General features: G+C 45.0%; 1 protein-coding gene across 2 annotated transcripts in view; it reads left to right on the forward strand.

Moving 5' to 3' along the window:
• Window positions 1-14,993, forward strand: part of NFXL1 (nuclear transcription factor, X-box binding like 1) — an 86,946-nt gene that overhangs the window by 33,071 nt on the left and 38,882 nt on the right. For both annotated transcript variants that reach the window (XM_066573114.1, XM_066573115.1), the window contains exons 12-14: window positions 5,468-5,558; window positions 12,039-12,159; window positions 14,040-14,199. In XM_066573114.1, coding sequence (XP_066429211.1) covers window positions 5,468-5,558; window positions 12,039-12,159; window positions 14,040-14,199 — 372 coding nt within the window. The remainder of the gene's footprint in view (window positions 1-5,467; window positions 5,559-12,038; window positions 12,160-14,039; window positions 14,200-14,993) is intronic.

Genomic DNA, 14,993 nt, shown 5'->3' on the forward strand with positions numbered 1-14,993 from the left:
CTGGGACTCGCATGCCGTGTAATGTGATGTCTCCCATTGAAATCAATGGGAATCACTTGCAATCCTTTGGCGCTCATGAGTCCCACGCCCGAGGATCAGAATGTCAAAGAAGTGAATTGCGATGTTTTTTGAACAGAAAGAAATTGCTCGCATCAGCATGAAAAACGCTCGTTGGCAAGCGCGATATCGCCCGTGTGAATCTAGCCCTTTTTTGAGGAATGTTTGGGTTTCCTAGTACAAGAATCGCCCTATGTAAATGCCAATAATAATCTTTTGGTACAAATGAAGAAATCTTCTGTTTGTGAGTTCCTTCGTGCCCGCTGCCGTCAGTTTCGTTCACGCTCCGTCCATAAATCCCACTCTGATAATACGGATGTAAACCCTTATAACCTGCCCATTCTTTTTGTAATCACCTAACCCGTTTTACATTGAGATCGGTCTTTGTCCTCCCGTTCGGATGTTTCCTTCTCCTGAACCCTCATTTGTAGCCGCGCCGCGATCATCAGTATGTGGTCGGGGACGCCAGGGATCGGCGAGTAGGAAACCTTAGACTTTTATTATAGCAGACTAATGGAAAACAAGAATTCTAATACCATGGCCTGCTTCCCGTTGTGTTCCCTTCCTGCTCTAGTGTTACACGTTCAGCAGTACACGCACACACACCATCACTCACGTACCACTCGCTGCGAGCTTAGAGCGCCGCTCCTGATGGCCATCGCAGATCATTTGCCAATAAATCATTTATAATAAGCCAAAAGCACGCGGACAGCTGGAGTGATTTTCAAGACGTACATCTGGCTTCTGAGGTCTTTTGTACTTCTATTGCTTTCACATGTGTGGCCCAGCGCTCCCCTCTTCAGTCCACAGAGGGTCCTGCCTTCAGCAGTTTTAAATCTGTAGACGGGGATATTAATCATAGTCTATAAATGATTGACAATCACTATTTAGAAATCGCCTACTTTTTCTTATACTCTACATATCTGTTCTGGCTGAAGGGGTTCATGACTTATGATGGGTCAGCCAAATATGCAAGTTCTGCCCTGCATTTAGTCTGATTCATGGGCTACTACATGCAAAAGTATCCTACCAAAAATATTTGGACACCCCTATCAGTAGGATGGATTGTGTCTTATTCGCACATATGTCCTAAATCATGCTACGTGAGATGCAGACCCTTGGAGGTGTCGGCCATAGTTTGTGACGGGAACTGCATGCTATTGGATATATGGGTTATGCCGCTGCACACAAACCGCCCATCATGAAGTGCAATGCATCGGCCCATCTACAATGGTGTTGGGTGAATCATTGGACAGTTGAGCAATGGAAGAACGTTCTATGGAGTGACGAACCCTACTACTCCATCTTCACATCAGATGGACGTACCTTGGTGTGGAGGATCCTGGAGAAGCCTTTTGCCTGAGTGTGTGATGCCAAGAGTTACATATGGCAGAGGTTCCATTACGGTCTGGCATGTGTTACGTGGCACGGGCTCAGTCCATTGGTTGTAGTGACAAGAACCGTGGACATGGAGGTGTACCCCAACCTTCTAGAGAATTTAGGTGCTGCTGACAATGTTGTAATACTCTGGGAATGGACAGCAATACTTCCAACAAGACACCGCTGGTTTATGTTGGTTTGAGGATATGGATGTCCCACAATTGGATTGGCTGCACAGAGTCCTGACCTGAACCTACTAAAGATCTCTGGAATGGTGGGTCAGGAAATATGAACAGCGTCCATGTTCTTTGCCAGACATTTGCAGGATGAATGGAGGGAAATACCAGCTGAAGTTTATCAGACATTAGTAGAAAGTATGCCACGAAGAGTAATCAATATGATTTCGGCCAAAGGAGGCCCCACTATGTATTACAAACATAATTAAATACTACTTTTGATTATTGCTCAGGTGCCCAATTACTTTTCGAAGGATAGTGTACTTGCCAACTCTCCCAGGATGTCATAGAGGCTCCCTGAAAAAGGGAAGATCTCCCAGAAGGGCCGACAAATTTCCCAGGTACCCCACTCCCTTCCTCATCCCTGCACTAGTACTGCAGCTAAATGTCTAGTCAGAGGATATATTACTGGAGAGACGGTGAAGTAGTGTATATTGCAGTTCTGCAGCTGTCCAGTAGGTGGCTTTGCTGTGCTTCCTGCTATTTTCGCCTTCTGTCCTGGTAACGGTCGCCTCCTTCTCACTTCCTGCCGCTGCAGAGTTGTGTGTCCATGGATGGAGCCAGTAATGTCACCTTCTTTTCTCCTCATCCTCAACCTTCAACCAGCCTGCTGTGCCAAGTTGGCAGTGCTGTACCCTCTACATACCAGAGACTGATGATGATGGGAGGTAATTTGAGCAGGTACCGCACGCCCTCCTCCATCCGTATGTCTAGTAGTGATTTACAGTGATGTATAGTGCACACATATAGGTAGGTTTATATAAACCGATCTGTGTCATTGTGCACTGTAGTCTAGGTGTGGTGTCTGCATACACGGGAGGGATGGTCTGGTCTGGAGTCTGTATAGGAGCGGTCTGGGATCTGTATACAGGTGAGAACTAGTTTGTAGTCTGTATACAGGTGGAGCCTGCTCTGGGGTCTATATTATCGGTTGGGCTGTGCCTTCTCAGGTGGGGCCACAAGTGACATGGGCCACTGCAGGATGTCTTCATAGAACTGCTTTTTACTGAAAACTCCGGTTAACAGCTATATGTAAGACCATTTTCATCCTTTTAGTAAATAAGAGGACGTGCTATGTAACACGCTGTGTGCACCGTAATAAATCTCCCTGGAGCTGAGTGTTAAGACAGCAGGAATGCAGTCCTAAGCTCTCGCTCACGACCTGAAGGTTGTTGGTTCAATCCCCGCTTGGTTCAGGTAGCCGGCTCAAGGTTGACTCAGCCTTCCATCCTTCCGAGGTCGGTAAAATGAGTACCCAGCCTGCTGGGGGGGGGGTAAAGATGACTGGGGAAGGCAACGGCAAACGACCCCACAAAAACAGTCTGCCAAGAACATATCGCCCTAGGAGTCAGTCATGACTCGGTGCTTGCACCAGGGGACTTTCCCTTTTAACCAATAATAACTACTGTATAAGTACAAACCCAAGTGGATAGGTGAAAAGTGATGGATTGGCAGGGGTTGGTTTTTGGGGAACTGGGGTCTGGTTGGTCTCTCCATGGGAATGGTGGTCGCGTAGGTGCACCTTCTATTAAGTTCAATGAGAGCACCAAAGACTGCCGAGTGCTTTTCTTCCTGCTTTGCAATCTCAGGCGCTTTCATTGAAATGATTCGAGCAGCGGTGCACCTAGTGACATCCATTATGTTCACTTGAAGACCAACCACAACCCCATTTTCAGCAATGGTGCCGTTCCCAGTGGTTGGACCCCCACCAATCTATCAGTTTTCACCCATGCAGCGGATGGGTGAAAGCTTGAAAAAACTTTCAGTCACCGGAGTACCCCTTTAAGTTTATTCTTTATCCATGAGCAGCTGTGTCGGGGGCTGCAGCTCAGCCTTGCGTCACCATAGACAGGTGGTTGACTTATATGGTACAAACATTCGGTTATGTTGGGTTAGATCACGTAGGTATCCTCACTATGCCATATTGATGGGTGCTGTAAGATTCTCAACAGAGGAATTTGAGATTGGGAACATCTTTTCAAGTTTATAGTTTCTTGTTTCTTGGAGCAAACTTGACATTCCTCCAATGTAATCATCCAAACCTTACATTTATAGGGATACAAATAAATCTTGTTTCATCAAATGACCTCATTCTCGTGCACCGTGAAAGTGGCGAAATATCATGAATATATAACATTTAGTAGTATCAAGGGAAAGTTCTGGCTGGTTTTGTCCTTTTTTTAATGGTTGATGGTTTAGTAAAGGGAACCTGTCACATCTCCATAGCACTGTAAACTAAATTATGGCGCTATTACGGGACGTGACAGGGAGTTGGGAGATGTTTTTTTTTTCTTCCCGATACTCCCGCGATCCGGCGGTCTTGCCCTTTGAAGATCGCACAGCACTTGACAATCAGACTCTTTCCAGAGTCCCGTGTGTGCACTCTTTCATAGACTTGTATGGTAGAGCGCGCACACAGGACTTTGGAAAAAGAAATTTTCGTGCTATGTGCCAACTTCAGAGGCAAACACCGCTGGTTCGTGGGAGCGGGTGAGCATAAAAATTACATCGCCCGGCTAACTGTCATATCCCCTACTAGCACCATAACTTAGTTTGGAGGGATGTAACAAGTTCCCTTTAAAAGGATTCTGTCGCCAGGTTCATGCTGTCTGAGCCCAGAACAGGTATGTTCATTACCTGTTGTATGTTTTGTTCTGAAGATCTGAGACGTTTCAGAATAGGCACACTTTAAAGTTTGACTCGGAGCTGAGCTTCGAATCGTGGAAATAGGCCGTGCCGGCCTCTCCATGCTCACGTCACGTAGACTGACTGCTCTCTCCCATTTTGTGTGTAGGAAAAGATCTGTCACTCTTCATGATGCGGGCGACTAGAGGCCGGCCCAACTTACCTTCATGATTCGGAGCTCCATGCCAAACTACAAAGTGTGTTTATTCTTTGAGAATAAAACATACACGGGCACAATATGCATACCTGTCCTGGGGTCATACTCCCTGTACTATGGGCAGCCTGAACCTGGTGACTGGTTCCCTTTTAAGCTCATATTTAACACATTTATTTGCAAGTTAGTGCCATTTATTACTTTATATCGCTTGTAGATATGAATGACAAATAATATCCTCCCTGTCAATCTGTACAATGGTTTATGAATCTGGGACCATGACAATCCGCTAATTGCCTGCCCAGCTTAAACAAAAAACTGGTTATCATGTTGAGACCGCCACTTTGATAATTGCAGCAGACTAATCTTGCCCATATTAGTTATCAAAACTCATTGATATGCCAAAGTATCACTTTCCAGAACTTTTGTATCGATGACTATTTTTAGGGTAGGGCATCAATGTCAGATTGAAGAGGTGCAACTTTGGAAAACCCTACCAATCAGCTGTTTGCAGGAGCTGCGGTACCTCTTAACTAGCGCAACCCCTTTCATTGTGTAGTGGACAGGAATGGGACTGAACTTGCAGTGCCATTCTGGACCAGCATTGTGCTAGTTCCAGTTCATCATGACTCCTGACAGCGGCTGATTGTTTGGGGTGCCGGTAGTTGGATCCCCACCGATCTGATATTGATGAGCTAGATAAAGCAGTCAGGTATTGGAGACTTTAAAGGGGTTTTCCAGAGTATTACTATTGATGACCTATGCTCAGCTGATCAGGCGCCTGCTGTCAGCACCGCTACACATGGGTACGGAGCGGAAGCTGCTGCTCCAACCCCTGTATAGTGGCCAGCGCTTGCAACTGCAGGTGCAGCTTCATTGATTTGATATGAAATCCCAGTAGCTGACTTTGTCAATTTCTGGCCTTCTTTAGTAAGTATTTGTTGTTTGTGTCTAGTGCTGTACAGGAAACTGCCCAGGCTGTGATCAGCAATGTGGACGTACCCTGGGATGTCGGAATCACAAGTGCCCCTCCGTATGCCACAGAGGTAAGAGAAGTCCACCTAAATATAAATTGTTTAGAAATTGAGTAACTTTTCCAATATTACAGTTTTTTAGGGGGGGAAATTTAAAGCTGCCTTACCCAGACTTAAAATTGCTTCACTACCATTCTGCTCTTCCTGGTTGCTGCTTACCATGACATGTGACTGGCTATAAAAGGTTACTACTATGTGCCAGTGATTGGCTGCCGCAGTCACCTGTCCTGGTAAAGGAAACTCCTTTTGGTTGAGGATGTACATCATTTGATGATTATCCGTTCAGTCACATCCGACCTTTGGTCACTCTATGAATTAATGTTCTCCATGCATTCCTGTCTTTCACCGCTTCTTTCAGTTCCGCAATCAACGTGTCCAAAAAAGGAGTAGCTGTTTGATGATTTTTCCCTCTAGTGATAGTTTCGGTTTGCCGTCATCTAACACTACCTTGTTCGTTGTCATGGCAGTCCAAGGTATCCGCAGCATTCTCCTCCAGCACCAGAGTTCAAACGCATCAATTTTCCTTCTGTCTGTCCAACTTTCACAGCCATACGTCGTTATGGGAAAGACGATTGCATTGGCCAGTCTGGTTTTTGCTGCAATGCTAATATCCCTGCTTTTCCAGATCTTTTCCTTGCATTGCATTCCTACCAAGTGTCATCCGTCTCTTGATCTCAGGTCCAGATTGCCCGTTGCAATCGATTTTGGATCCAAGGAAGATGAAATCTTGGACCGACTCGACTTTGTTGTTAATGTTTATGTTCCGTGTACCGTTGCTTACCGCGGTCATGACTTTCCTTTACTTGCCGTTGAGGTACAGTCCCATGCGTTCTCTTTCCTTCTGCACTCGTTGGATAAGGTATTCCAGGTCCCTCTCACTTTCCGCAAGCAGGGTGGTGTCATCTGCATATCGGAGGTTGTTGACATTTCTGCCACTGATTTTGACTTCGATTTCTAATTCGTCCAGATTGCATCGCCTCATGATCGATTCTGCGTACAGATTGAGAAGGACTGGTGATAGAACGCAGCCTTGCCGTACGGCTTTCTCGATTCCGAACCAATCTGCGTCTCCATAAGCTGTCCTGACCGTTGCTTCTTTGTTATTGTAAAGTGACCTTATAAGCTGTTCAGTATGTTCTGGGACACCAATCTGCTCCCAAATTCCGAAGTCTGTCATGTTCGACACAATCAAATGCCTTGCTGTAGTCGATGAAACACATGTGCACGTCCAGTATGTACAACATTTGCCTTAGGCTAACATTACAACTAATGTCTCCCACCTACATAGGCACCCACCACCCATGTGGCTTCTGTACAGCTTTCGCGCCAAGAATTCACATGACAAATGCAACACGGATTTCAGAATCCACATGCAGAATAAATCCATCCCGCATGAACAACAATGTGAATTTCATAGCATTCAGTTTAATAGTAAAATGAAAAGAAACTCTAATACTCAATTATCCCTTACAGTAGGGCCGAAGTATATAACTGTACAGTAACAAAACAAATCTATGAAGCATGAATTGGCATAAATAGTGTGATTGTTCTCTGTAAGAGAAACCAAGTAATCTTGTAGATATGATGACTTTCAATGGCTAACAAAAATACATGATGTTACAGCGAGCTTTCAGACCTACTCGGGCTTCTTCAGGCATAATGGAACAGATCTAAATAGTAAACACAAATACAAGACTAGGGACTCGCCAGTAGATGACAAATAGAATGATTCTGTTCATTGGATGATAGATACTGCCACAGATGGGTGAAGGAAGCAGAAATACAGCCTGACCAATATTACCCCAATGCCAGCTCTCTAAAAGTCCTTCTTTACTCTATCCCGGACATTGACCTTAGCACCAAACACCACTGTACATAAGTAAACCCTCGAATAACTAATGGCAGGCCAATCTACGAACACTATCCCTAAAAAATAAGTGAGAGGACATTTAGGACCCAGAGACAAGGAAACCAAACCAAACTGGAAGCAGACAGGTCAGATACAGACTGGAAATGGGCAAACAAACCAATAGGCTAGGAGCAAGGACTAGACTAGGAACAAGGACTAGACTAGAAACAACCACCGGAACAAAACTGTGAAATGAGAGAAGAGAAATATGACTACTTTTTAAAGGATGACGTGTTCCCAACCTTCTGAAGGACATCCATGTACTGTTGGAAGCCCTCTTTGATGGGCGTTATTAGATGCGATGCTAATTACTGTTGTGCTGCTGAAGCCAACGTTGAATCTAGCCGTTATTGGACTGTACCTTCTGCATTCTGAAGTCAAGGTTGGGGGAAATTACCATTAGGTTCTATGTGGTTTCCTCACCGCCCTGTTTATGAGTAACGAGCTTCAGGATCGACTCTGTTTTTTTAAAATCTACCTTATAATTTACGTATCAGTTTGTTAGCACCTCCAATTTGTTGGAACTGTTAGCACCACGACGCCCCCCAACCGCAACCATAACAAGACAGATCAAGAATGTACGCAACAGCCAAACTTTTATGGTTAGAATCTTAAAAGCAACATAGATTTTTCTCATTTCTTTGAAGAGACTAGAATAATACCTTTCCCTTATTTATGAGGCTGTCACTGGTGGAATGCTGGCAGTACGTATCTTGATCATTTGAAAGGTTACGATGAACTCCAGAGATTATTTTTGAGACTTTCTATGCCACATACTTTTCATTTGCATTTCAAATGTGATAGAACTACTAATGGGATCCCTTCTGAAGGTCACAGGGATGAACATCCTGATAACGAACCACATGAAAGTCTCTGTGCCTTCGTGGTATTTGTCCAAAATTGACTTTCTTAGAATTCAGCTATTTAGATTTTGCTAATCTGATTAAGACATATGAAATGATTCGAAGAAAGAAAATGGCAGATTTTGCATGACGGGTGATAATGATGCATTACCACGTTCACTTCAGGGGGATTCATTCAACTGGGGCAGAGGTAATAGACTTATGTACGATTTAAAATCATGAATTGTGTACTTTCGTATAGATGCCTTTCCATATTGACCTAAAGCGGTTGTCTTGTTACAGACAACTCGTTTTGTAGGCATATGATCATCGTGTGTCATATATGATCCCACCACCCTCTTAATATGGGAGCTTCATAGTGATCAACCTGCATGGCTAGAGGCCCCTGGCATATAACTGCTTAAAGAGGATCTCTTGGGTCAGAGGGTCCGGTTGCATAGCTTTGCAGGCTCGGCCCCGCTGACTTTATCACAGCTTTTTTATACCGAGTCCCATTAGATTCGGTTACCAGATGTTTGAATCCATCGTCTGTCTCCACCACTGACTGTCAATCAAATCTGTCGTCATCCATTGACAGTGAGTGATGGAGACCATCCACTTGACAGATTCAAAGAGCTGAGAACCAAATATAACAAGACTCCGTATAGTGGAAGGAGGGGGAATTGGAACTCGAGTAAAGCTGCGATTGAGTCAGTGGAGCCATGACTGCAAAGCTATGCAGCTGCCTTAAGGACATTACTGGGCCTCTTGAAGCTGTGGCCAGCCAGATTTTGCCATTGCAGGGGAATTGTAGCATTACATGGAGGCGTGTGCTACTCTGGGTCCATAACTGCCATGGAAGTCAATGAGAGCTATGCTGTTTCTGTAACTTCTGAATCAAGGGAACAGCTTAGCTTGTTGTGCTACTCTTTGTGTAACTCCAATTGACTTCAATGGTTGTTACAGAAGCCGTGTATCCAAGCGGCACTACGCCATTTCCGTCTACATGGCTGCATCATTTCTAGCGTCATTCCTATTGAGGCCGTGTTTGGCCCAGAAGGGAACACCCCAGTACAATGTCACCCTACACCTTCTAAAAACAGTTTTCAATTAAAAAAACGTCTCAGGACAATAATGTAAGTACTCAATGCGATCCTAATATGAAATGTTACTTTCCCAACTGTATTGCATGTCCCAAGAAATGAGCATTGTATTACTGTAGATGTCTTGGTCTGATGGGATGCAAATATAGTCTGCTTAGTAGCATATGATACTGTTGACTGTGAAGATGTCCAGCCAATGAAAGGTTCTTCTAAGAGATCAGCTGACTTATAATGGAGACTGACAGAATTTAGACTAGGCATGTAAAATGTATGTTCTGTTGTATTCACTGTTAGGTTATAGTCACATGGATTCCATATTAATACACATTCACATCTTCACTTAAAGGGCCACGCCGATGAAAACACAGTATACTCTGTTAAAGGCATATTCCATCTAAAGCATTTATGGCATATAATATTTATTTATATAGCGCCAACATATTCTGCAACGCTTACAAAACGGGGAAACAAACAAAACCACACTTGCATGTAGTAATCAATTGATGAAACAGTAGGGGTGAGGGTCCTGCTCCAACGAGCTTACATACTACAAGTAATGGGGTGATACAGAAGGTAAAGGGCTGGAGATGTGCACTGTATGGCGAGGTGGAGAGTGTGGGATGCTATACACAGACAATGGTCAGACATAAGCCGTTTGGTGGTTGAATTGGTATGACTGCAGGAGCGGTTGGTTACGGCTTAGAAGGGATTGCAGTCAGTAGGTCAGGGAGCATGTTATCAGGTGGAGTACAGAAGGGTTTGTTTTAGGGAATATGATAGGCCTCCCTGAAGAGTTGTGTTTTTAGAGCACGCCTGAAGTTTTGTGTGTCAGGGATTGCCCGGATGATTTGGGTAGCGCGTTCCAGAGGACTGGTGCTATTCTGGAAAAGTCTTGGAGTCGGGAATGAGAGGTACTAATTAAAGGGGCGCTTAAACTGATTTCGTGAGCGGAGGTCTTGGGCTGGGTGTTGGATTGAGATGAAGGATGCAATATAGGGGGGTGCTGCGCTGTGGAGGGCTTTGTGGATGAGGGTGGTGAGTTTGAATTGAATTCTGTATATAACGGGCAGCCAGTGCAGTGACCGGCACAGGGCAGAGGCGTCCGAGTAGCGGCTGGACAGGAAGATGAGCCTGGCTGCCGCAATCAGGATGGATTGGAGAGGGTAGAGTCTGGTGCGGGGGGAGGCCGATCAGCAACAAGTTGCAATAATCAAGCGGAAAGTGGATGAGGGCAACAGTAAGCGTTTTAGCGTGTTCACAGTGAGAGAAGAGCGGATTCTTGTGATGTTCTTGATGTGCAGCTGACATGTTTGGGCGAGAGATTGGATGTAGGGGGTAAAGGAGAGATCAGAGTCGAATATAACCCCGAGACAGCAGGTGTGTTGTCTAGGAGTTATGGTGAGGCCACAAACAAAGATGGAGATGTCCGGATGATTAGCAAGAAACGGAAATACCAGTAGGTCAGTTTTTGAGAGATTCAGTTTTAGGTAGAGAGAGGACATAGTGTTAGAGACAGCGGACAGACAGTCAGTGGTGTTCTGAAGGAATGGTGCAGAGATGTCACTGGAAGAGGTATAAGCTGGGTGTTCTCAGCATAGAGATGTTACTGAAAGCCAAATCTCCTGATGATTTGTCAAATAGGGGCTGTGTAGATGGGGAAAAGGAGGGGGCCGAGGTCCGAGCCCTGGGGGACCCCAACAGCAAGGGGAAGAGGAGGGGAGGTAGAGCCAGCAAAGGAGACACTGAAAGAGTGGTCAGAGAGGTAGGAGGAGAACCAGGAGAGAGCAGTGTCCTTTAGGCCGATGGAGCGAAGTATATTGAGGAGGAGTTTGTGGTCAACCATGTCAAATGCTGTGGAGAGGTCGAGGAGGATCAGTAGGGAGTAGTAGCCCCTCGATTTGGACATCAAGAGGTCATTTGACACTTTTGTAAGTGCAGTTTCTGTTGAGTGCAGAGAGCGGAAGCCGGACTGTAGGATGTAAAGAAGAGAGTTTTTGGAGAGATGGCTTATAAGGCGGGATAAACCACGTGTTCTAGTAGTTTGGAGATGAATCGGAGATTTGAGATGGGTTGGCAGTTGACCGCATCGAGTCAAGAGTCGGTTTCTTTAGCAATGGGGATATTATAGTGTGCTTGAGTGAAGAGGGGAAGATGCCAGAGGTCAGAGCGAGATTGAATATAGTGGTGAGGTGGGAGATGACAACCAGGGAGAGGGACCGGAGGAGGTGTGAGGGGAGAGGGGTCGCTAGTGCAGGTGCTGGAGCGAGCAGAGGAAAGTAATCTGGAAACTTCTTCCTGTTGGTTTGAGTACAGAGAGTGAGCAGGACTGTCAGTCACGTCCTACATCACCCTCTGGCAGTGAGCAATGGCAACCACCCACTTGACAGATTCACTGCGGCGAAAGCTGGACCTAAGAAAATCCTGTACAGGCATGAAAAAAACCCGAAAAAACAGTGATGGAATCAATTGGGTTGCAGCTGCAGAACTATGCAGCCAGCCCCACTGACTTTCTAGCATGACAAGTCCTCTTTAATCGATGGAAATGTTAGCTGGTGGGAAGAGATCTACAATTCAACAATGCGTTTTAAAGTAGCGCATGTAATAAAACATTCAAATATATATATTTTTTTGCATGTAGGAAGCTGCTATCCATGTCCTGAGACAGTGGATGTGAAATGCAATTGTGGGAAGACTGTACTTACTGTACCTTGTGGCAGAGAACGTAGCACCAAGCCTCCCCGGTGTAAGGAGCGATGCAGGTATGTTAATGTACCTCCTCTAGCCCGATGACTATGAAATGTGTAAAATAATGTTCTCTATAGCTGCAACACTTGCCACATACACTGAATGGCCACTTTGTTAGAGACAACAGCCCTTTCATGATTGGAGCTTCCCTGTATGGAAATTCAATCCTTGAGTATAGCCTAAAATCAAGTGACAAGTTATCTGTGAATCCGTTTGTGTGAATCCACTTTAGATGGGAAAATCAAGGGATCTGATTGACTTCCAAAGAGTCCTGGTCATTGGTGCTAGATTAACCAGGGCCAGGATTTCACTTTGATTTCAGTTTTTGATATGACGTTGTGGAGAGTATACCAAGAATGGTGTGATCGAGAAAAACGTCCATCGAAAGGAGATCCTGTGGCCATAAACAACTCATTGATAAGAGGGGTCAGAGGAGGATGTTAAGAATCTTTCAGAAACTGGGGTTCCAAATATCATGTCCAAGTACATAATTCATTGTTTCTTAGCATGGATGGACTCTAACAGCAGATGACCGCTTTGTGTGCAATTGCTATCTAAGGCTAGTTTCACACTGGCGAGCCCAATATTGGGCCGTAAAACTCGGTCTGATATAGCGCTCACCAAAGTGTGCCGTAACCATGTATTCAAGGCGTTTTTGTGTCAAAAACACTTTCCATCACTGCAGTATAGTTGCGATGCTTTGCACCAGATGATCGGCAAGTGATTCCCATTGCTTTCAATGGAAAACCTCACTTCGAAATCACATGTACATTGCATGCCATGCGATATGCTTTACGGGCTCGTTGAAAACAATGGGCAATGTGTTTCGAGGGAACGTCAAAAATAGGACCTGCTGCGATTATTTTCCCGGCCTGCAATAGGGGGGAAAAAAAATCGCTCATGTATATGACCCCATTCAAAAGAATAAGGTTCATATTTGTGTGAGATCTGTACGTCTCGCAAAGCACAAATCTTCTGCGATTTTTCTCAGCCGTGTGAAAAGGGCTTCAGAGAGACAGAAACGTAAGACTCCAGTGGGGAGAAAAAGGCAAAATTTGTATCGCTGAAAAGTAGAAAAACATCGCCTGATCAGAATCCAGATTTCTGTTGCACCACGCTGATACGGTCAGAATTTGGCGCAAGCGGCATGAATCGATCAGCTCTTCCTGTCAGGTGCCAACAGTTCAGTGGCTGGTTGGGGTGCAGTAATGGTGCGGGAAGTTTTTTTTTTTTTTTTTTTTAGCACCCGTGGTTCCTTTGAGGGCTTATTCACACATGCGTATATCAGCCAGGTTTTCACGCCCAGGGGGTTACACGGTGTCCCTTTCTGCAGGGGGAGGAGGCGGGCCGGGCCGGGAGCAGTGCACTGAGCTCCCGCCCCCTCTCTGTCCCTCCCCACTATTTACAATGGGAAGGGCGGGACGGAGTGGAACTTAGCTCCGCCCCTGTCCCGGCCCTCCCATTGCAAAAACCAGTGAGGGGCGGAGAGGTGGTGGGAGCTCAGTGCACTGCTCCTGGCTTGCCTCATCCCCCTGCAGAAAGGGACACCGTGTAACGACCGGGAGTGAAAACCCACCCGGCTGATATACGGACGTGTGAATAAGTCCTGATACCCATGAACGGACGTCTCAGCAATTTGCTGTGATTCTGAGACCAAATTGATGGGTGTTTCTGATAAAGGAGCCATTCAGTGTATTTAGAGTTGTCGCTATACATTGTTTGATGACACAGAAGAACATAACACAATAATATGTTGTTACATAAAAGTACCCACTGTGACTATTTTTAAATTTTTTTTTCTATACTTTTTGTACTAATGAATTCCAACTGTACTGAATATCCCTATTTTATGCTCGTGCCTTAGCAAAATAAGTTTAATCTTGTCTCCATTTAGTCACCCATCTACATGTCACCATAAGGCCAGAGAGCAACACAGATGCCACTTTGGTCCTTGCCCACCCTGTCGACAGATTTGTCAGAAAACTATACAGAAGTGCAGTCATCTGTGCCCCGTGTCCTGCCACGATGAGGCTCTGGTTAAACAGAAAGGCTTGGTAAGACGTTCGTGTGGAAAAGTTTGTATTACATATGATGCCTTCGGAAAGTCTTCAGACCCTTTCACTTATTTTACATTTTAATATGGTGTGGCCTTGTGGCCAGTCTACACTCAATACCCCATAATGACAAAGTGGAAACAGAATGTTAGAAAACTTTATACATTTTTTTAAAAATGAAAAACTAGCATTTTACATTGACATAAGTATTCACACCCTTTGTTATGACACTTGAAAATTTGGCTACTGGGGCCTGTCATTTCTCTTGATCATCCTTGAGATGTTTCTACACCCTGATTGGAGTCACCTGTGGTAAATTCAGTTGATTGGACAGAACTATACAAAAGACACCCACTTGTCAATATAAGGTCTTACAGCTCACAATGTATATCAGAGCCAAAATCAAGCCACGAGGAGGAAAGAACTGCCAGTAGAGCTCCGAGACAGGATTGTGTGGAGCCACAGATGTGAAGAAGGCTACTAAAATTTCTGCTGCACTGAAAGTTCTCAAGAACACAGTAGCCTGCATAATTTTCAAATACAAGGATTTTGGAACAACCAGGACTCTTCCTAGAGCTGCCGACCCACCAAATTAAGTAATCGAGGGAGAAAAGCCTTGGTAAGAGAGGTGACCAAGAACCCAATGGTCACTCGAGCTAAGCTCCAAAGATCCTGTGTGCAGATGTAAGAATTTTCCAGAAGGTCAACCATCACTGCAGCCTCCACCAATCTGGGCTTTATGGCAGATTTAAGAAGCCTCTCCTCAGTACAAGACACCTGAAAGCCCACATGGA

The sequence above is a fragment of the Eleutherodactylus coqui genome, chromosome 7, assembly GCF_035609145.1.
Source record: "Eleutherodactylus coqui strain aEleCoq1 chromosome 7, aEleCoq1.hap1, whole genome shotgun sequence".
Lineage (NCBI taxonomy): Eukaryota > Metazoa > Chordata > Amphibia > Anura > Eleutherodactylidae > Eleutherodactylus > Eleutherodactylus coqui.